The sequence below is a fragment of the Pagrus pagrus genome, assembly GCF_965226575.1.
Source record: "Pagrus pagrus genome assembly, chromosome: 3".
Classification (NCBI taxonomy): domain Eukaryota; kingdom Metazoa; phylum Chordata; class Actinopteri; order Spariformes; family Sparidae; genus Pagrus; species Pagrus pagrus.
Window position 1 is genome coordinate 13,120,331 of NC_140187.1, and position 21,867 is coordinate 13,142,197.

Sequence of the window (21,867 nt, forward strand, 5' to 3'; positions counted from 1 at the left end):
GTACAATTTAAATGATGCACTCCAGTTTTGCAGAAGGGAAAGTGCTCCTTGCCAATTTTAGAAGACGCCCCTTTAGTGTTTTTATTTTGCAACCGGCACCGTCCTTCTGCTCTTCCTTTTTCCATTTTCTTCGGTCTCCTCCATTCTCACCCTGTTCTATTCTGCAGCTAAATGTGTGGTTGCCACACTGGAGATACGGATGATCACATCCGTTTGCGCAGAGTATGTGTGTGCGTGACGGAAGCCGGCCTTCTCACATGAGAGCACAAGCAGTTCAATTCCCACAACGGGCGACACATGTGAATACACAGATGAGCATTTATACATAAACAAATGACGGATCCTAAAAAAAGCACATCATTAAATGCAAACAATAAAATTAAACTTTATGCTTGAGTGTTTGTTACTTAAAAAGCTAAACTAAAACAAACCAAAAAAACATTCAACCTCAGATAGTTAAATATATAATGTGCCACTCAGGGAAAAAAGAAATAGATTTAGAGGCAATAACGTCAGGTGGGAGGTTTGCTCATTGTTATTTCATCATGCTTCCCATTAGGCACCAACCAGACTCGTAAGCTGGCCCTTGTGTGTCAGATACTTAATGCTTTTTACTGTTATTAAGATTTTATGGGACTTTTTCCTTGCCTTCTCACTATTTAACATTTATAAGCAGTACATAAACAATGAATAAACGTTTATAACACACTATAATGCAGTTGTAAGCAGATTTAAAGGTCATATTGATAAAAAAGAAATGTATGTAGCTAGCGTTAGCGATATTAATGTTAGATAGTGTTAGGAAAGTTAACAGCAATATTAGCTAGTGCACAAACTGTTAACACTCGAGGGGGGCGATGATTCAACAGCGGTGTGGCGTGAATGCAATGGAGGGGGAGATGGAGTGACACTTATTTAGTGGCTGAATGTTATGAATCACATCTTTGAGTGTTTAGACTTCTCCTGTGGAGATCCCTAAGTGGAGGCTGGCGTATAAACAGATAATAAATGATAAATAGTAAAACACAACACTGTGTCTTTATTGGAGAAGTTATAATTGCTGACAAATACTGTGCATTAATAAAACACACAGCATATATGTCCAACTACATTATAACATGTCATAAGTCATTTATTAATGTGTGTATACTATAAGTGGAGTTAAACCAAAATGTTATTATAAGTAGTGTAGTTTTATGTGTGTCTGTTGGGTGTTTTAATTCATCTTGTTTGCATGCAACACAAACTATTCCCTCCGCAGTGCATCCTGTCCCGAGACACCGAGGACTCTTAATGGTGGAAACTCTGTTCTCCTGATATAAAGACTCTCTGCTGATTGTGTTGGGCACACAGCGCTTCTCTCCTGCTGACACTGAGGATCACACACACACACGAGCTCACACATGCTGTACACACAACACTAGATGTATCAGAGTGTAAACACAGAGCGGCGCGGATTAACATAAACTACAGCACTATATACGCACACACGCTCAAGCAGAGGACAGTCACACACAGATTTATAGTAACACACAGAAGCTCATTGTGTGTCTCTTTCAGTCACACACATGGTCTTCAGCAGCGTTCAGAGGTCATGACACCAACCTGCAAGAAACACAGAGCAGCTGATAGACATCTCAGTCTGGAGACATGGAGCACCACACTGGAACGGTAAGAGCGCCTCTTATAGTTAGCATTGTTAGCATTGCAATGCTAATGTACTGATATTGTGCAAGAAATGTTTACCGTGTTCATGAACTTAGTTTAGCACAAATTTGGTCAAAAAATATTAAGAGAAAAAATTCAAATTTTAACCATCTTGAAAACCAATAACAACACTAAGAGTCATCTCTGTGAGGCTGTACATGCTAATGTCAGGATGCTATCATGCTTAGAATGACATTAATAACATTGATTTTCAGCTAGCGGGTAAAATGTTTTGTATGGCCACTATCTTAGTGTGGCATGTTAGCACACATTTGCCAATTAGCATAGCAGGGGTTTCTTCATAAACTCGAGTGCTGAACAGAAGTAACATTTTGACTTGATGATGGTGTGAGCTTAAAGGTTAAGAGGATTTATTCATACTGAGGCTACTGAAGTTAATGTTTATGATGTCAATTATGAGTCAATCCACTGTAGAAGCGAGTAAATGATTTCAAGGACAAGTATAAGAAGAAAAAGAGAACCACATTTTTTAATTATGGCTTTTTGTGGAGCAATGGTTGCTACTTCTGTACATGGGACATGTGACTGAGTTTGTATTGCAAAAACTTTATCTTTTCATATTGGCAAAAGATGTTGGATTGTGAGACTTGTGCTGCAGCCTGAATGTAGCCCATCCTCTAGGGACCGTGTATGTCTGTACAAAAGTTAATGGCAATCCATCCAATAGTGGCTGAGATATCTGAGTCTTGGCCGATCGACAGCCTGCCAACAATATCTTTATTTATCTTTCTGTGACGGCGTCGGTTCGTAATGTTTCCTCTTCGTCGGTCTGCATAGCACAAACTAACACAGTGGTGATTTTCAGCGGGTTTATATGTCTGACTGTCGGTCTGTGGACAGATCTTTGTCAGCTCGATGGTGTTACACATGTGAAAGATACAGTCACAAAACTTTATAGATGTCTAGTTGAGATTGAAATGAAGGTCAAGTTGGAAGATGGGCGTTGTCTGAACAAGGGGGCCAGAAGTAGAGACATAGCCCCTCCACCTTACACAACCTGGCCCACCAGTAGCGGGAACTATCACATAAACTATTTTGAGTACTTTACCAGGTGTTTATAAGTCTGTTTATCTGTCTGTAGACGTATTTTGTCAACGTGATAGCAGATGCAGTCACAAAGAGAAGTTACGCTGATAGTTTTAATGTCATTTTCCGTTGCTATGAGCACCAAAAACAAGATTCCATCCACATACTTTGTATTCGGCTGGTAGTAAAAAAACTCAAATAAACAAAATAAACCAAAAATATTTGCCCAGCCAAATACTTTAGGAGCAGTGCTGCTGGCAGGGGGTTAGGGACACGGGGTCAGTTGTCCAGGCCCGGGGTCATGAGAGGAGATCGTCTTGTACTGGGCACGAGCAAGTCTTTCGTCTGTCCATGCTGTTCAGAATTGGGATGAACCAACCCCTGAATCAAACCCAGATGGTTGGGTGTGAGGTTCATTCCAGAGACCAGAGCGACTTGAGATAATAAACTTTGGACCCTTTGACCATTTTTATTTAGTCAAAAATCCTTTGACTTGTAAAACAGAAACTGTTGTAAAAACAAAATATGATGCTCTCTGTGCCCCTCAGCACCCCGACAGTCTCGAACATCCAGTTCCCATGCAGACACACGCAGCATTAGATGTGATTAATGGTGCCACAAAGTCAGATTTCTCTCTCTGAAGTGAAGAGCTTGTGAGTAATAATGGGCTCAGGTCCGCGAGTGGACAGATCGAGATCAGAGGGTGTTCGTTCGTCATCATCAGAGGGAGACGGAGAGGATGACGGATGAGTGGCGGAAAACAAAACAGCGTAGAAGCAAAAGACTGGCAAGCACACAAAGGGAAATTAGCTCTGAGGTTTTTAAGGACTGTAAGTGACACTAGATTCATCACAGTATGAATGTGACGCATCGTTCGTTTCTCCACAGCATCAAAGATTGCTTTTGGTGGAAACAAAACGGCTCAAAGTGACACAGGAGACGGAGAGTCACATGTCGTTATGTTACTTCTCTTCATTTTTTGCAATATGCCGTGGCATGTCAAAGAGCATGGGAGCATGAGAGTCAGTCTGACCCAGCAGGACGAGCGAGGAGGGAGGCGGACTGCAGGCAGGGGCTTTCCCAAGCCACGTTGTCGCACTGCTCTCACAATGAATAATCTATAAATAAAGACTAGTAACCTCATATCTGTAAAAATGTTTAGGGATGACTTTCATTGTCTTGTCTGATCTTGTAGGTCTCCTTTTTTTTTTCCTTTTTTGGTGTCTGGATGTACAGAAATATTCCTTTTTTGGCCAGAAGTCCTCTCCTCGCTGCTCAGGAAACACTCAGCTGACATTTATTGATGTGGCATTTTCAGTAAAAATATTTTGACTCTTTATTATGATTGGAAGCTGCCACAACTGCCGCTACACTTTGTGTTTGTAAACGCAAGCATTTTCTTTTTGTGTGGTGGATCATCTTCAGCAGTGAAAAAAAAAAACAGGCAACCTGTCACAGCAGTCCAAGAAGTATTAATTTATCTCAGAGCGCACCTTGTTTTTCTGCCTCTCAGGTTTTTCTCTGTACACAGCAGTATCAAGAACAAGCAGTTAACCTATGGGGCTGTTGTGGGTGGTTTTCGAGGACAAGCTTTGTTTATGTGTTTTTGCTGCGGGTGACTCTGGTGGGTTTCAGTGAAAGACTCTCTGTGTAGTCCCCTAATTTGTGGCTGCGGTGGAAAATTCTCATTTGGGATTTGAGTACACGCGGCTTGAAAGCCTCGCAGTCAACACTTCATCAGTGAGTGAGGTCAACTCAGTCACACTTCACACAACGGGTGTACACATATACACAAACACCCACTCACTCAAACACACACACACACACACACACACACTGACACAGTTTAGGCCTGCTCGGCCAATCAGAGTGAAGTGTAGTAGGTCCCCCCAGAAGTGGGTGGGAGAGCTGTTGAAGCAGAAGTCTGTCTCAGGACACACAAAGTTTTACGTTGGTGGTTTGGAGAACTTTTTCTGATTACTACCTCTCTGCAATAATTTTCCTTTTTTTAATCCTATTACTGTTTTTTTTGTTGAACTCTGGGGTCCATTAGTGCACAGCTTGAGCGTGGAATGGCTGAACTGGTGCGAATCCGTAAGAAACGGCTGCAGATCCCCATCTCTAGGTAAGATTAGTACAGTTTATATCACAGTTAGTTACCTGCCTATTTAGCCTTGAAATTAGGCTCGGGGGCTTTATTAATGATGCTTTTAAAGGATCATGGTTAATCACTTTTTAGTTCAGTAAGTGTGTCTGGATCATATTCTGCTGTAGGAGTTTTCTTGTTCTGCAGCAGTGGAAATATGTGAGTCAAAACTACACCCTGCACAGTGATGAGAGATAACACCGCAGCCCTCAGTGGATTGTTTATGACACATTTTATCTCTGCAGTCTTGATCTCTGCACAGCAAAGAATGAGAAGTGAATCCTTACCTCGACACGCATCCTTTCTGAGAGTTCTTTCTTCCTCTTTATTTTCGATTTGCAGGAGATTTTTAAATATTTCATGGGGTCATCAAGATTATCCTCCAGACTAAACTTAGCAGCATGTGAGAGCAAACACTTGTCACTCCAAGTGCTTGTGCTAACACACATCTTACTCATGCACAAGATGTGGGAGGAAAGTGCTGCAGAGGTGACAGGTCATGTGGTTTTGTTTTGGTTAACACATTGATGCACCAGTGTCTGCAGGGTCAGAGCTGGAAAATTTGCGAGGTGTCTGCAGGGTTGTTTTTTTTTAGCCAATCTGAGGCAATTTCTACAAGTGACAAGTCTTTGCACTTTTATGGTGATGTAACATATAATCTGACGTTTGTGTTTTCTTCTTTTCCCTCAATTAAATGTGCAAACAGAAATGTTTTTGCAGATTTTTGCTGACAGAGCTGATACCATTCAAACTCCTCCACCCTGCTGTGCTAGTAAGGACGACACTATGCAGTGTGTAGATTCAACAAAGTCGGAGCCAAAGGAGGATTTGTCATTTCTCTCTATAAACAAAGTTTCACGACTGCACTTGACGAGTAATTTCCTGTAAACGTCCCGACAGGAGCTCCTCTGCTGCGAACAGTCGAAACAAAAAAGACTGTGTTATCGCGGAAAGATTACTTGAGATCGAATGTGAGCGGTGGCATTCAGATGCATGCTATTTTTGTGACTCGACAGCTTTTGAAAGCCCCTGCCAGCGTGATAAACACTTGAAAAGCTGTGAGCGTCTCATCCCCAGGAGTTGGCTCCATGGCGTGTCGTGGCACTGTCTGAACACAGTCATTCTGGTCAATGCACCATACAGGGCGGCCCACCAAATTCTCCGTAGCACAAACGTGTTGTCATACCAAACGAATCCTTCTTTCACACGGCCAAAGTCGAAAGTTATATCAGAGCTTTAAAATGCGATGAAAGCTCTTGGATTCATCATTGAGATGAGATTACATTAACACACTGCAGGTGGGTTGCACTGTAGGTGACACACGCTCAGAGCATTTGCTTTTTATTACGCTGCAGGAGATTTCCTCCAGCCAGTCCTCGATCGTAATTCGATTAAAAGTTTCAAAACCGGGAATGAGCAACATGTTCTCAGACAGGATCAGAATGAGGCTAACACTTAGAAACTCAAAAACATCTTTTTTTTTTCATGAACACTTTGTCAAAATGTGGGTTACATAAGCCCTCAACCATGGGAAGTTTTCCTCTCATGGAAAATTTGGCACTAATGATGCCCTTCTGCCACTGGCTCTCTTTATGGGCAGCCTGGCACTTAAATCACTTCCAAACTCTTTCCTCTCATGAGGGTTTCTCAACCTGTTGTTAAGGCACCTTGTTCCACTCACTCAAGACAATGACAAGTGCTGACAATCTGTTCTTACAAAGCTTCTTTCAAAAGTCCCCATTACGTTCAAAATGACCTTTATTCTGGAGCTATAACTTTTACTGCCGTACCCCGTGTGATTTAATGTGAAGACTTTAACGCCAAACTGCTGTAACCTCCAAACATTTTCACACCGCTCTTTTTTGAGATGACATTTTCAGGACTTCCAAAAACTGGATTTTATTTTGTTATGATCACATAAAATTTAATTGTGTTTCCTGCCAGGCTCAGGAGCATGCTGAAGCAGCTGGAGGAGAAAGATGTCGACTTTGAAGAAATCAAAAAGAATCTGGATTTCACGGCGTCCTTACTGGAGGCGGTTTACCTCGATGGATCAAGGTAGAACAAAGTAGAAAAATGTGATTCTGTAAAGCTATTTTATTGACATTTTCTGCTGAGCGACTTTGTTTTCCAACAAGATTAGACTTAATATAAATCCATTATTGTATCTGTCCTTACTTATCGCGTGCAGGGTGGTAAATAAGTAGAGGACTGAGGCGTATCCCAGTTCACTCACAGGTCACAGGGCTAACACTTCACCAGTTAATCTGTTTGTGGTCTGAGGGAGGACAGCAGAGCACTCAGAGGAAGGCGAGGCACCACACCAAACTGATCTTACTTTTTATTTATTCTAAATTGGCTTTTCTTTGCCGAAGGCCTCGCGAATCACTAACAATGGCAGTCAGGCTGATTATGAGGTGCCAAGATGCCAATAAAAAGTTAGGAAATCTGAGCTAAATGGTCTAATAGACATACAAATGACAAGGCCACCAAGAATATGTCCCTTTTATAATTTAAAGCCCATACGAGCTTTCATTATTCGGCTGCTTAAATGGCAAAAGACAACTTTTGGGTTTCTTTATCATTCTAAAGTAAATACTGACTGCACAGTGTAACGGCTACAGAAAAATAACACCATCCACATATGGAGCAGTTCCCTTAAGTCTGGCTTTTACTCAGCCGGCTTGATTTTTACCACAAAAACGAAAGCCAAATTGTGGCACAAAGAAAGCCATTACGCAGCCTGAACAGGAAGAGGCATTGTTTACCTCGGTCCCAATCCAACTGCAAAAGAAAAATAACCTGCTGATGGAGGATGAAAAGAAGGCGAAGAAGGAGAGAATATAGAAACAAGAGTGAACAGATGGGCATTGACCCGATTGGAGAGCTCTCTGGTGTTGTGTCCAAGTGTGTTTGACATGCGTTCCTTCTAACCCCCAAGAATCAAGACTATGTGTTTAACTCTACCTTTTCATGGCGCTCAGATTGCAGTTTTCTTCGATCAAATCAGGATTCTTATTATTGTTTTTTTTTGCTTTGGACAGTAGCCAGGCAGTTAACGGTAGCCATGTCGCTAAAACCACAGGAAGACACTGAAAGAGGGGAAGTTGAAGAGTTGTCTGTTTCTGTTTTAGTAACCTGCAGACAGGAATTTAAAAATAAGTTCATTTTGACTTCTGGTTTCACACGGGACACAAAAAGCGGTCTCCTCCGTTAAAGACTGCGTTCGACCCATCCATCCACCTTGACCTGCTGCCAAATGGGGCTTGCTTGCTCTTAACACTGCATCACCTCACTTTTTTTTTTTTTTGCTGTGTCAAGAGTAGGCATTTAATCACACGTAGAAAGGAAAAAAAATGGCATGTTACTCACACTGCATTTTGTTTTTCTCCTCTCAGGCAGTGTCTGGAGTCTGAGGACGACCTCCAGCAGCTGCAGTCAGACGGCGTGCCTTCAGAGGTCACTGATTGGCTGGCATCCACCTTTACCCAGAGGGTCCGACGGCCTGTACGACGCTCAGACGAGAAGCCCAAGTTTCGCAGCATCGTGCACGCCGTGCAGGCTGGGATATTTGTGGAGAGGTCAAACAACACATACGTTCATTTCATCTCTATTTGGACATCCAGTGAAGCTTAACAGCACCAGTCACACAGCTATATGTTTTTTTTTACGAGACTTAAATACAATAAAATTAGGAAGTGATCATCGAATGTTATAAAATTGTCACGTAAATGACTGATTTCACCGTCCGACCTATAACTCTATTAAAGGCTCACAGATTGTTGTTAGAGTCACAGCCACAGAAAACACAGACAGCTGCACTGGACCGTGAAACATTAGCCTCCTTTTGTCTTTAAAACATCCTTCCAAAGGGGACAGGGACTTTGGAGGATTTATATAAACAGCTCCTGAGACGAGTTCGCTGCACAGTGTCAACATCTGAACTTTAACTGAACTCAACATAAACATTTCATTATTCCAGGATGTTCAAGAGGGCCTACACGGCAGCCATGCCAGACCAACCTGCGGCGGTCGTAAACTGCCTCAGGGTAAGCCTCCACCGATCGTAAATCTCGCTGTGCGTCGTGTGTTTGTGCAATAAATCGGACATCACAAAAGGGATCGTACACAAACCGCAAGTATGCATCAATAACACAGTCACTTTCCTCTCCTTCTCCTCAGGATGTTGACCGCTGGAGCTTTGACGTGTTTGCCCTGAACTCAGCCAGCTCCGATCACGCACTACGAACTCTGTTCTTTGAGCTGATCACGAGATATGGGCTCAACAGCCGTTTTAAGGTCTTTGATCTTTAGATTTCATTGCACGGTATATAGAGTGCACCTTCTATACAATATGTTATCATGGAAATACAAGAATGTCAGTGCTGTGGAAACAACATTTGACTTTAATGTGATTATTACTACCCTTGACTTTACTTTTGTGGGAAATGTGTGTTGTAACGTGCAGATATAATCAGGCATATGGGTTTTATTATCAATCTGTGGAGTTTGGAAGAACAATGAGATGATAAATTATGTGTGCAAAAGTCACACGCATCATACTGTAGGCCGTGACAGGCTGTTGTAGCTTTTATTGTTGACTCAGACGTTGTGAACCATGGATTTTTAAACACAAGCTAGACTATGACGATTATGTAATACACTTTGCAGATCCCCATCTCGTGCCTGACTGAGTTCCTGTGTGCACTGGAGAGAGGATACTGCAAACACAGCAACCCCTACCACAGCCACGTTCATGCTGCCGATGTGACTCAGACTCTGCACTGCCTGCTGCTGCGATCTGGACTTGTGGTAAACTGGGCGCACTTATTAATCAGATTTGTGGTGAAATGCGTCATGCCATTTTTTTTTTAAAGGAATAGGCTGGTGTTTTTTTTTTGTATTGTCCTGATTGACAACAAAACCTGTGAAAGATTGAAAACAACAATGTGCTAAGCTGCAAGTATTCTTCTTCAGGATGAAGCAATAATAATATGGTTGTCAACATTTAAAGTTCAATATCGGGTGAAGTCTGTCAATCAACTGACTGTGTTTGAGGACCATGCATCAGTGATGTAAACACCTCGTCATCGGCTCTGAAAGAACATACCCAGTACAAAGATGTGGCTCATTTAATGTTTTTTAACCGTGCTAGAGGGAGTATTTTTTTTAAATCTTGACAACTATTGACTTTATTGCCTTAAAAACTTTGTGCAGACATTCATGGTCCCCAGAGGATTCAGCCTAACGACTTTGGTCAACCCCTCTAGTGCCACCATGACATTTGTTGAGTTTGAGTGAAATGTTTTAACAGCTAATGAATGGATTACCATGAAATGTGGTACACACATTCACGTTCCCCTCAGGATGAATATACTCCTAACTTTTAATCTCCTGACCTTTATTCATGAGATCTGTGAACCTGCAAAACTAATCTTTGGTTTTGCAGGTTTTTTTGACAGTACAAACTGTTCTTCTCACAGTACAGTGCGTGCACCCTGCTACACGTGAATTATGTTTTTATACCCATTTGTTTTGTCTCATCTGTCTATCAAGCACTGGCTGACAGAGCTGGAGGTGATGGCGTCACTGTTCGCTGCAGCCATCCACGACTACGAACACACGGGAACCACAAACAACTTTCACATCCACACAAAGTAAGGTCTTTTTCTGATTCATGTTTTATTAACCCTGTCCTGTTACGGTATATATACTAGACACATCCTGTTGTGAGAGTGTAAAATAGTAAGAGATGTCAGAGAACGTAGAAATAGTAGGATGGAGTAGGATGGTGTTTCTTCAGGCCTTTGTGCCATTTTAGAAATAGAGAGGGAGAGAGCGCTCTAAAGCAAACACATCTTCATGGAGGGAACACAGTATTTTTAGATGTTGATTTTCCACATAGGAGGGCTGAAGAACGCAGTCTCTTGGCACCCATCATCATCATCATCATCATCATGATTTATTCTGGGAATTATTACTGTCCACATTAGAGAACATGTCTAAGTTACAGAAACTAAACATTGCATCTAGCTTAAAGTTGTACCCAAACCACGCTGGCCCAGGCTTTGTTGTTTTTTTACTTCATAAAGAACACTGGCTTCAATTCATGTTAGTGATGACTGAGACAAGTTAAAAAAAAAGAAAAAAACTCCTGCAGCAGAAGGCACATCTCCACTGTCCGCCTGCTTCTCAACATTTTGCCAAAATGTGACTCGATAAATAGCTTCATGTTGTGCAGCGTGGGGCTCCTCAAAGCTTCGCAGCTCTGACTGAGGCTGTACATGATTCTGCAGAATGAGATGTCAATGCATTCAAAGTTCCTATGTATGACTGCAAAAAAGGGGACATGTTTCCCAAAAGACTCAAGGTACTAAAGTAAAAACCCCTTTATCATGGCGTATTTTATGTCTATGCTTTATTTAATTGGTATGACTGTCACGCTGAGAACAGAAGAAATTGGACTCAAATGCAGGAGACGGCAGGCAGGAAGATCAATGGATGAAGTTTTATTCCAAACCAACAGCAGCAACACGCAAACACAACATGACTCGACAGAGACTGAAGTCAAGACAGGACTTAAATACAAACAAAACTAATGAGGGGAGGAGGTGCAGGTGAACACTGGGAACAGAGCTGGTTTAACGAAAGGTGATGCAGTGCAGGTGCGGAGGGAAAGCAGTGTAGGGAGGAACACATTAAAGACAACACCCAGAAAACACACAAAACACAAGTAAAAGAAGTTGAAATGATAGGAGCATGACGATTACAGGTTTCTAAATATTTCTAAAAAGAAACTGATGAAGTGAGTCTAGATTCATATGAACGTTCCTCATGAATATATAATTTCCTGGCAATTACAGGGTAAAATGAAATAGTGTTCAATTTCTAAAGATCTCATTAATTACAATTAATTGCTGGATTTAATCCTTTAACCAAAGCACCGGAGCTCGGCTGAACTAGCAAAGATTTGTCTGCAGGCAAGTATTCTTAAAAAGAAACACAAATCTGATCAGATCTGTTAAGATGAGATTTGGACCTCACTGTTATACTAAGAGCTTTGTACAGCGAATAATGATTTTGTCTTTATCAGAGCAAGAAGAGGCAGTGGAAGTGTAGGTGTTTAAACTGCCTGCCCCCTTTCTATTAGCTGTCAAAGAGGAGCAGATTCTGGGGGTCACTTACACTGAATCATAAAACCACAGCATATGTGATTTAAAAAACACATCAAACCTCTGAGAAAGCATCATAGAAAGATCAAGGACAAGCAAGAATAACTGTGGGCTCAGTACATTTCTTCCAACCATAGATATTTTACATAATTAATATTGCATTGATACATACATAATATTGCATTTCTTTGAGTTCAGTTTTCAGTTTTTATCTTGTGACATTCACTGGTTAGGTTAAGCCTCAAAACCAGTTGGTTCATGTTTTGGCTTCAGCCACTTGTTTCAGAAATTGTCTCCTTAGAATTATCCAGTGGTTTCACATTTAGAAATTTTGATTACTTTATTACTAAATTACTAAATTACTAGCTTGGCGACCCTAAGGTCATTCACATGTAATGTTATGTGTTACGTGATATGACATGTGTTGTAGAAATATCAATATGGTACGTAGCCTGTGACATGTGTAAATGTGAATGTAACAGTGGTTTGCAGAAACATTCACTGCCAGCATGTTATCCTGGCGACTTTTGGGTTGACTGGGATCGGTTGGCGTAAGCTCTAAAATAACCACTGATTGGAAAAAACTTTTTTTCTGTACTTTCTACCCTTTTATAAGTTATGTACATTATGCAAATGTGTGAACACAAGATGCCTGATTTAGAAATTAGTTAATTAACTTGCTGTACTGAGTCATCAATGCCCACATGGTGTCAGTTTTTATCACATCCCATTACCTCTTCACCACTCTTAAATTCATCATTACAGACCTACAGTCCTCATGCTTGAATTACTCCCTGAGGACTTTATCTCATTCTCACCTCTTCCTCTCCGAACCACCCCAGAATTGTACAGCTCCACCTTCCTCACACTGTTTTCCCTGTTTTTTCTGTCTGCCAGGTCAGAGTTTGCTTTGATCTACAACGACCGGTCGGTACAAGAAAGTCATCACCTGAGTGCAGCGTTTCGCCTGCTGCAGGACGACCAAATGAACATCTTCACTAATTTGACAAGAGAGGAATGGATGTAAGACGACAACATTTTTACCATCTAGAACTATGTTGTGTATTGTTGTTTCACATTGAGACATAGAGGAGCTGCCCTTTTTATAGAAAATCGTTACTCAGATTACTTTATGGGAGCTCTCAAAGATTCTGAGCATTTGTTTATCTCGTTCTTGGGGGTAAATGGTTAAATTATGTGAATAATACATGATGGTAAACATCCATATAATCGAAGAGTAACAGCTTCATTATGATTCTGTGTTTTCTACCAGCTATCAAAGGGTTACAGAGAGAAAAATCTATCTTAGACGAGGCAGAGTTACTAAAGTTAACTCAATAAACCAATAGACCCAGCCCGTTCTGAACAAAATACATGAAGTGCTCTTTTCAGCAGTACTGTAAAACTGCTCTCCACCTACGTGACTTCACAGCTGCATGCCACAAAGGTCATCTGAAAATTCACTGTAATAGAAATTAGAAATGTTGGCCAACAAACTGTCAAGGTTTGGAGAAATAAAAGTCACAACACATTCTGCAGTGAGCTCATGCAGCATTTCCAAAGGATAAAGCAATTTTCTGGGTTTTTCTTTTTGTCAACAAATCCAATGAGAAGAAGAAAAAACAAGAATGAACTGATCCTCTTAACAAGTATTAGCGTGTGTGTAGCCAAAACCAAATATAGCTTACTTCTTTGTGCCATTGTACTCCATTGTCCAAAAGCAGAGCACATTAATGAGCCTCAGTGTTACACTGAGTTCCTTAATTACAATGAACATAGGCACTGTAGTTTATTTTGAGTCAATCCCAGATACACCATCCTGCTGCTGCACTGTTAGAGGAGACCTATTATGTTTTTTTTGTTTCCTTTCCTTCAGTGGTTAATAAAGGATCTTGTGCATGTAAAAGATCTTGAAAGTCAAAATGATCAAACTCTGCACCAACAGAAGCTCCTCTCTCCCGCAGAAAACACTGCTCCTGAAATGTCTCGTCAGTAGTCCCGCCTTTAATTCTGCGACTTTGTGACATCACACTATGTCACCATGTCACACATTTGTGTAATTAATGCCCAGCAGCTAGTTTGGCACTAAGAATTAATTCAGCACAGCTGCTCTGTTGTTGTTAGCAGTGCTGGCTCTGGTGTGTGTGAGCTGACCAATCAGAGGAGACTGGGTAGGAGGGGGCCTTAAAGAGACAGGAGCTTAAACAGAGGGTGAATACAGTGCTGCAGCACCTATTTAGCTGTTTTTAAAAGATGTGTGACCTGTTTTTATAGAATAATACCGCTTTATCATTTAAAATCTAAATAAAGGGGTATGATTGTGTTGATGGACTTGAAAGGGCTTTGGGCAACAGGGTGACATATTGACAGTGGGGGACAAAAACCCCTGATGATAATCATCTGCTCAGCTTGAACTGTCCTTAAATGAGGCTTTGAGTCCTCACCAGCTACACAGCTGCTCCTCTGCTGACCTCTGATCTCTTAAGAACAAATTCTCCTTCAGGAATCAATAAAGGATCACATTACTATTACTGTTTGGTGACTCATTTACGAACAGCAGTGAGATATGACTGAGTCACTATGGGCTTCCTGTGATTCAGAGATGTTGTCAGGGAGCTAGAATCATTGTATTTTTCCATTTTCTTTATCAATGTCATATGTGACGTTCATATGAAGGTAAAAAACAAAATAAGTGAACTATGGTTAATGGATATTAACCGAGATGTAAAACTAAATTGATATAAGTTCATTTTCTCCCTGTATTTAATCAGTTTCTGCAATGCTTCACAGTTTGTGAAGAAAGACAACAGTTTTTATTTTCATGCAGACTTCACATATCACAGATACAGTATGTGACTGTTATTCATAGGAGAGCTCTGCAGATATCACCAAAGATAAACACCAGCAGCATGCTGTAACAGGCTTTTATTGCAGTCAGTGTTACCATGGGAACAAGAAAATCTATCAGGAAACCTACAACCCCATTGTGTCCTGTTTGCCATTTTCACTTCATACAGCTCCTTCCCCCTAATCCAGGATCAGCTGTGTGTCTGTGTGTTTTTGTTTACAGGGAGCTGCGGTCACTTGTTATAGAGATGGTGTTGTCCACAGACATGTCATCCCACCTACTCCAAGTCAAAGCGATGAAGGCCTGTCTACAACAACAAGAACGGTAACGCTAATAGACTGCCGCTCACGTCGTGCTGCATAATCAAGAGGTCATCAGATGAGTGTTCGGAGGAGCAGTTGAATAAAACCTCCTGCACACAGAGGCAGACAGGCAGGCAAATTAGTGTCGCGCTGGCCGCTGTCCAGTCTGCTTTTTAGGCATGTCTGAGATGCACAACAGAAAAAACAAAACAACAAAGTGCATCGTGCTTTCTCTTACAGGATCGACAAGCCCAAAGCTCTGTCTCTGTTACTACACACTGCTGACATAAGCCATCCATCCAAGCCCTGGGCGCTGCACTCTCGCTGGACCAAAGCGCTGATGGAGGAGTTTTTCAGGCAGGTAGGAACTCTAATAGACCTGAACTGACAGTCCGACTGTGTCTCTGCTTGTCTTTCTTAGCGCTGGCATCAGTCACGTAGATTATTGTGCAGTAACAAGGTAATTTATTTGTCATTATACAACGCAGGGCTGCATAATGACATTAAAGTTGGTACCTCCAGAGTCAGGTCTCTGTAAAGATGTGGGAACAACAGTCTCTGATTTCCCTGTTGTCTGGCAAGCTAAATCCTATTTCATTCATTTCAATTCCCTGCATTAGCCAGATATAGCCTCAAATCCAACCTGGATTAGCACGAGTCTTATCCCAGCTCTCAGCCTCTCCTCCCTGGGGCGGTCCAACTGGTCAGGTTGGATGGTCAAAAGATGCTGTTGGCAGTCGTCTTCTCAAAGTCCCCTGTTTTAATCCACTTCTGCATAAATTATGCTTTTATCCAAAGTGTCTTACAATTAGTGCATTTAAAAGATTTCATCACAAGACAACAGTGGGACCAAACAAATATAATATAAAGCTTCCAGACTTTCAAGTCCATAAAAAAGTAGGTTACATACAAATGAAAATAGTTACTATAAAAATACTCAAACAGTTTAAACTGAAGTCCCACCTCCGCTGGGCAGGTAGCCAATCATACTTGAGGAAGGGGTGGCCAATCAGAATTCAGGGACATGCCCCTGTTCCCAAAAGAGTGAACTATTCCTTTAAGCATCAACAAAACTAGAACACCCCAGGTCAACTTTTGAAACACGTGGTTTAAGCCAAAACATGATCCATTCCCAACGCCAACCAAATGGTTTTGGGGCTTAACCTAACCAGACCATAAGCACAGTGTTGAGATAAAACTGAAAACTGAACTCAAAGAAACGCAATATTGCAAAATATCTGTGGTTTGCAGGAATGTACATTGCCCACATTTATTCCCATAACACTCACATTCAAGGATCGAGAACAAGTAAATGTTTTAGCATTTTTTGCTTGGAAACAAAAGACTTAAATAGTTGATCGACTATCAAAAAACTGAATTTATTTCTTTATATTTTTATATTTATGTTTGTATTCATTTATTTATTCTCGTTCATTCCTAGTTATGTAATGTTGTTTTGTGTTTGTATTGTGAAGTCTCACTGTGAGTACAAATCCCATGTGTAACATTTCCACTGACGTATTAGAAAGAGAAGAATTACCTTCACATATTCTCAGATCATTTCTTCTCAGGCTCTGCTGCTCTTTCATGTCTCACCTTCAGTGCCTATCTGACCGGTTTGATCTGTTATCTTTGCTTGATTGATGAGTCAAAGGTTGGACTCCTAATAACAGCTCAACAGTTTTTGTAAATGACTCATCATCAGTCTGAGAGTGCGAGTGGGAAACCTTCAAAGAGGTTTTCTACGTCAAAGCTAAAGAAAACAACATAAATAGCACCTCGGGTACGAAGCAGAGACAGTCAGAGAGAGGAAAAGAGAGGAAAATCTCTTTGAAACGTTTCTTTGAACATGTTCTTTGTTGCCACACTGGAGCTTACGAGCTCAAATATTTGAGACGAGATTCAATTCTGGGAACAAAATTCCTTAAGAATCGATTGAAGCAAACCATTTAATCTTGTTGAAATGGTGATGTTACCTTTCAAAACTCCCAAACCTGATGAAAAAATGAGGCTAGAAGTTCATTCTTGACCTTTTGAAACAATATCTGTAATAACATAATTACAGCTAAAAGAAGATTGTGAAAGCTTAGCTTTTATTTGGTTTAACTTCCTCACTCAACAAGCCAAAGTTGATTATGAATAATAGAGTTGAATTTGTTATGTCCATCGTGTGAACCAGGACCAGTAATTGAATTATTATGATAACTGTTTGCTGTTAGTGGAAAGTATTTATGTGGTGTTTGGATAGTGTGTTCATGTTCTGAGAGTCTGGTGTATTGACTTCTTGTTACTGAGCATTTAAAGTTAGTAACCTGCAGCACTACAACAGTGAAACTGCAGGTTATCTTAACTTTAATAAGTCTTTCACCAGAATCTAGAAATATTATGATTGGATATCTCCTAGACTCTCTGGAGAATATGGACCATTTCTGATATGCATCTGAGTTTTGTCTTTATGCACCATACAAGGGCAAATATAGACTCCTCATGCTTCATGACGACGTATACTGAGTTGCCGGATACATCTCATTTTTGTCATGTTTGTTATTTCTTCAGAATCTGGGATGACGTGAACTCCAGATTCACGTCACTAGTGGTATAGAAATGGTCTAATACTGGGAGTTGGATATTCTCTGAACATGACGTCTGTGTCTCTCATGCTCGGAGAGTATCACTCATCATGTATAACTGATACCTTCGAATTTTCAGGGAATAATAATCTGTGTTTTTGAGGATTTTGCGAACGAGAGCTTCAGGGTTCTTTAGCTGTTTTCCTGCTTTCACAAACAAAACATGATCATCATTAGCAGATGAAGTGGAATCGAGCAAGTGGATGTTTTTGCTCAGCCAACATCTCTTAGAAGAAAACAACTATTTGAAAATCTACATCTTACTGATAAGGATCATGAGGTATGATTAAAAGCTACTGAACAACTACTAAACTTGACAGCTTATTAAGATTATGCATTATAGATATCAAATGAAGCATATTTCTGCAACTCCTTTCATTTTGACTGAGCAATGACAGCTCAGCATGAGAGCCAATCATTGCATCGGGTGTAGGAAGTGTTTATGTTTACGTCTGAGTTTCTGAGAAGAAAACTGTCAATCACACTCCCACAACCTATGCCAATTATTTTCAAGCAAGTGCCTCTTGAGCTTTGCCAGATGCCAATGACAGAATTGGCTGATATTGCGAGGTTGGTACTCTATGTTATCCTCTTTCCTCTGTTTTCACTGCCTGGACTTGTAGAGGAAACAGACCAGAGGTGTTGGGCAGCCTCGTTCTCTTTGAGAATAAAATGTGAGAAATCTCTCTGCAAAGGTTCTTTAATGTTTGTTGTGCTTTAAAAACACAAGAGCTCTTGTATGGTCTGCTTTGAACAATCTTAAAGCCTCAGGTGGCGAGTGTTGGAGTCAAATAACCTTTAAAAAGTTATTTTCAGGCGATGTGTGGGATGCCCTTTAAGATATCTTCTCGCTCTCTTTCTATCTTTGTGAGGGTGATAGAGAGGCGGAGCTCGGCCTGCCCTTCTCTCCTCTGTGTGATCGAAAAAGCACCCTGGTAGCCGAGTCCCAGATCGGTATGTCTCTCAAAACTCTTTCCAAAACCTGTTTCTTTCTCTCAGTCCTATTTTCACTGATATTCTATGAAAGAGATCTAAAACTTCTGTTTGGGGAAGTCAAGAAACTGCTGTAAAACTACAAATATAAAAGGTGAAAACATGCATACATGAAGAATTAATACACACCAGCTAAAAATCTTCCCTCATAACAGCAACTTATACGCTATTTCTTCTCTTATGCCTGAATTACAGTCGAATTTCTTTGCCGGTGTACAATATAAACAAGAAGACAATCCCATTTATGCAACTCAGAAATAATCAATTTTCACATATTGATACAGCATCTTTTGCTCTTGCAGGTTTCATAGACTTCATTGTGTATCCTACATTCTCCCTGCTGACAGACATGGCTGAAAAGATTGTTATTCCTTTGGTGGAGGAGAACCCAGGTCCACCAGACCCCTGCAACAGACACAGGTAATAAACAGACGAGGCTCGTATTGTGTGGAAAAGAACACTGGTACGTTTGTCTTTAGCATAAAGACTGGAAACCATGAATTACAGTTGCTGGAGCTGGCGCTGCCGCTCAGCCTTGCATGCCCCAGTGGCAACTCAGCATTGTCACCATACACTACCTAACTAACCTAACTAACTGCAAACAAGATAAAGTAAACCCCTTTGTATTTCCAATGTAAAGGTCAACAGGAGAAACACTAATGTGTTGTGTTTCTTTGGCCTTAAATGAACAGATCATCTTGTAGTCCAGTGTCCAGTACATATGTTATACATCCATGCTGTGGAGGGGAAAAAGCTAACCTCTCTCCAAAATAAAACAAAAAAAAATCCTCTTACTTACTAACTAATAAATGTGTTTTATCTAATTTGTTTTGCTGTTATACAGACTGAAGTGTAAAAACGCTAAGTTGTGGTTTTGCAGGGGGTTTATGGATGGGGAACAAAATAAGCACAAGCCACAAGGCAAATGCATGTAAAATACAAAAGAATACCCTATACCCTACTCTGCGGACACCTGCCTAGCAGCAGAAGACCGGGATAAAGGCTGGATAGGTCGGTGTGTTTACTGGGGAAACTACAGCTCATAAACCACCATATCTGAGCCGTAACAAAAACAGACAGAACTGTAGCTACACAGTTTGAGTCAAGCGTAGAGAACGCAACTACCGAAGGCAACCAATTGGAGATGGAGTAGGGCCGGTCTCGCAAGTAAACCAGTTGGATCAATTTCAACGCTTCACTACATTTAGCTGGTCTGGCTTTGTGCCCCCTCCTTCCAGCCTTTCAGTTAAGCTTAACTGGCTGCTGGCTTTTTATTTAAAGACAGAAAGATTTTTTTTAAAGAAAGAAAGAAAGGTTACTAAGAGTTAAACAGAAACAGAAGTATTCCTACGACTGTTATATCTCAACAGTAATCTGTGGAAGGAGAGCTCAAGAGGTCTGCAGTGGAGTCTCGCCCACATCACAGCTGAGCTGGTGAGCTTTCGCTCCACTTGGACACGACACACTGAAGACAACAAGCTCAAATGGAAGGAAAGTGGCTCCAATGGTACGTTGTATATTCATTCAGTCTTTGTTGTTATGAATTGAACTGTATCCACAGTGTAACGTCACAAATATATGTTGAGGTAAAACACTAAAGAAATAAAAAAATGAGGTGGATCTTAGTTTGATACTTAATTGTGTTTATAGTCTCAATTTCCTACAAATTCATAGCAGGGCTCACCACATAACAATCGTGATAAATGGCTTTACGACCTACTGTAATATTCAGCAGCAATTCAGTATCAAAATGTCCACCTATGGAAAGTTTGACAAGCTCTGCAAACTCAGAATAAAACATCTTTTTTTTGGCAGGGACAAAGCCACTTTGCTCCATAAATGTGCTCAGCCTCCCTGATTTGATTTGTTATCTACATTCATTTTGCAGTGATCTCATGAGGAGATCAACAGATACAGATATTGTTTCCCTTTCAGCTTACCAAAATTTTCCAATGTCTCTTCCAAACCCCTATATCCTCCAGGATTTTCAGACCCCGCTGTGACAAAAGAGCAGAGATCCAGACAAGACGATTCGTCAGAGAAATCCCTGCAAGACCCCTCCATGGCTAAAGAACAGTAGATGGGACTTCATCTGTGTGCTTTCTTTCATAGAATATCTACAAGGGTTAACTGAGGTTATTGTTGAGTCACTTCTTATACAATGACTGAGGGAGTCGGAGGAGGAGGTGGAGGGGGAGGGGAGGCGGAGGAGGGGTTTAATGTTAACATCATCTTCCCAAGGTAAGATGCAGCATATTCACAGAAACGTCCTCATGTCTTATTTTAAGTGTAGTGTACTATGATAATTTAAATGCAAAGTGTACATGCTGGTCATGTTATACAGTATAGTGCATGTTATTAATTTAAACTGCCACCTACACACTTGTAAGGAACATTTTACCCTTAATAGTTTGAACTGTATACAAATCATTTAACCATGCAATAAACGTTGTGAATATGTTACTGTTTGTTTTGTGTTGATTCATTATAAGGCTGGGATGTTCAGTGACTTTTTTTTGGCAAATCTGTGACTGTGAAATAATACAAGTAAACAACCACAATGCTGCTGTCCTGGGCAGATGGGTGTGAGTAACACGAATAAACACAAATGATCCTGCACTCAAACTCGCTTTGCTTGTGGCGAATACATCATTAAACTACCAATTGCAGGGCACCATGGTAGCTCAGTTGGAACAGTTTGTGCACCGTGAACAGCGACTGTTCTCACAGCAGCGACCCAGGGTTTGAATCCTTCCTCCGGCACATTGCCGCATGTCATCCCCCCCCCCCATCCTCTTCAGCTGCCCTGTCTCAGAAAGCCTTTAAAAGGCCCAGAATATAATAAAAGTAACAATTATAAATAAACTTGTGGATTTCTCTGCATCTGAACATTGATGGAAACATTTGCGATAATGTAACTACACAACTCAACTAAATATATAACAAAGGTCTAGTCGTTTTAAGACATTTTAACTCAGTATTCCTACATATTAAATCTTTAATACCTTTAAATACCCTGATA

The 21,867-nt window shown here is 40.8% G+C and overlaps 1 protein-coding gene across 2 annotated transcripts; it reads left to right on the forward strand.

Annotated features, from left to right (window-relative positions):
• The first annotated feature begins 1,592 nt into the window (after positions 1 to 1,592).
• Positions 1,593 to 21,020, forward strand: LOC311255255 (dual specificity calcium/calmodulin-dependent 3',5'-cyclic nucleotide phosphodiesterase 1B-like). 2 transcript variants are annotated; one of them, XM_084349573.1, is made up of 14 exons: positions 1,593 to 1,671; positions 6,845 to 6,958; positions 8,299 to 8,481; positions 8,883 to 8,949; positions 9,083 to 9,199; positions 9,572 to 9,712; positions 10,457 to 10,557; positions 12,970 to 13,095; positions 15,143 to 15,244; positions 15,463 to 15,583; positions 18,725 to 18,806; positions 19,148 to 19,265; positions 20,216 to 20,352; positions 20,828 to 21,020. In XM_084349573.1, the coding sequence occupies exons 1-14, from the start codon at positions 1,595 to 1,597 to the stop codon at positions 20,923 to 20,925; spliced, it is 1,584 nt and encodes a 527-aa protein (XP_084205699.1). In that variant the 5' UTR covers positions 1,593 to 1,594; the 3' UTR covers positions 20,926 to 21,020. The 2 variants fall into 2 exon arrangements, with proteins under 2 accessions (XP_084205699.1, XP_084205700.1); XM_084349574.1 differs by lacking the exon at positions 1,593 to 1,671 and adding an exon at positions 4,692 to 4,879.
• Positions 21,021 to 21,867: the final 847 nt, after the last annotated feature.

Excerpts from the sequence above, each read along its gene's own strand:
- LOC311255255 (XM_084349573.1), top strand. The coding sequence starts at position 1,595 with ATGACACCAACCTGCAAGAAACACAGAGCAGCTGATAGACATCTCAGT. Across the intron at positions 13,096-15,142 it reads TTGACAAGAGAGGAATGGAT|GGAGCTGCGGTCACTTGTTA; the intron begins GTAAGACGACAA and ends TTTTGTTTACAG. Across the intron at positions 18,807-19,147 it reads GGTAGCCGAGTCCCAGATCG|GTTTCATAGACTTCATTGTG; the intron begins GTATGTCTCTCA and ends TTGCTCTTGCAG.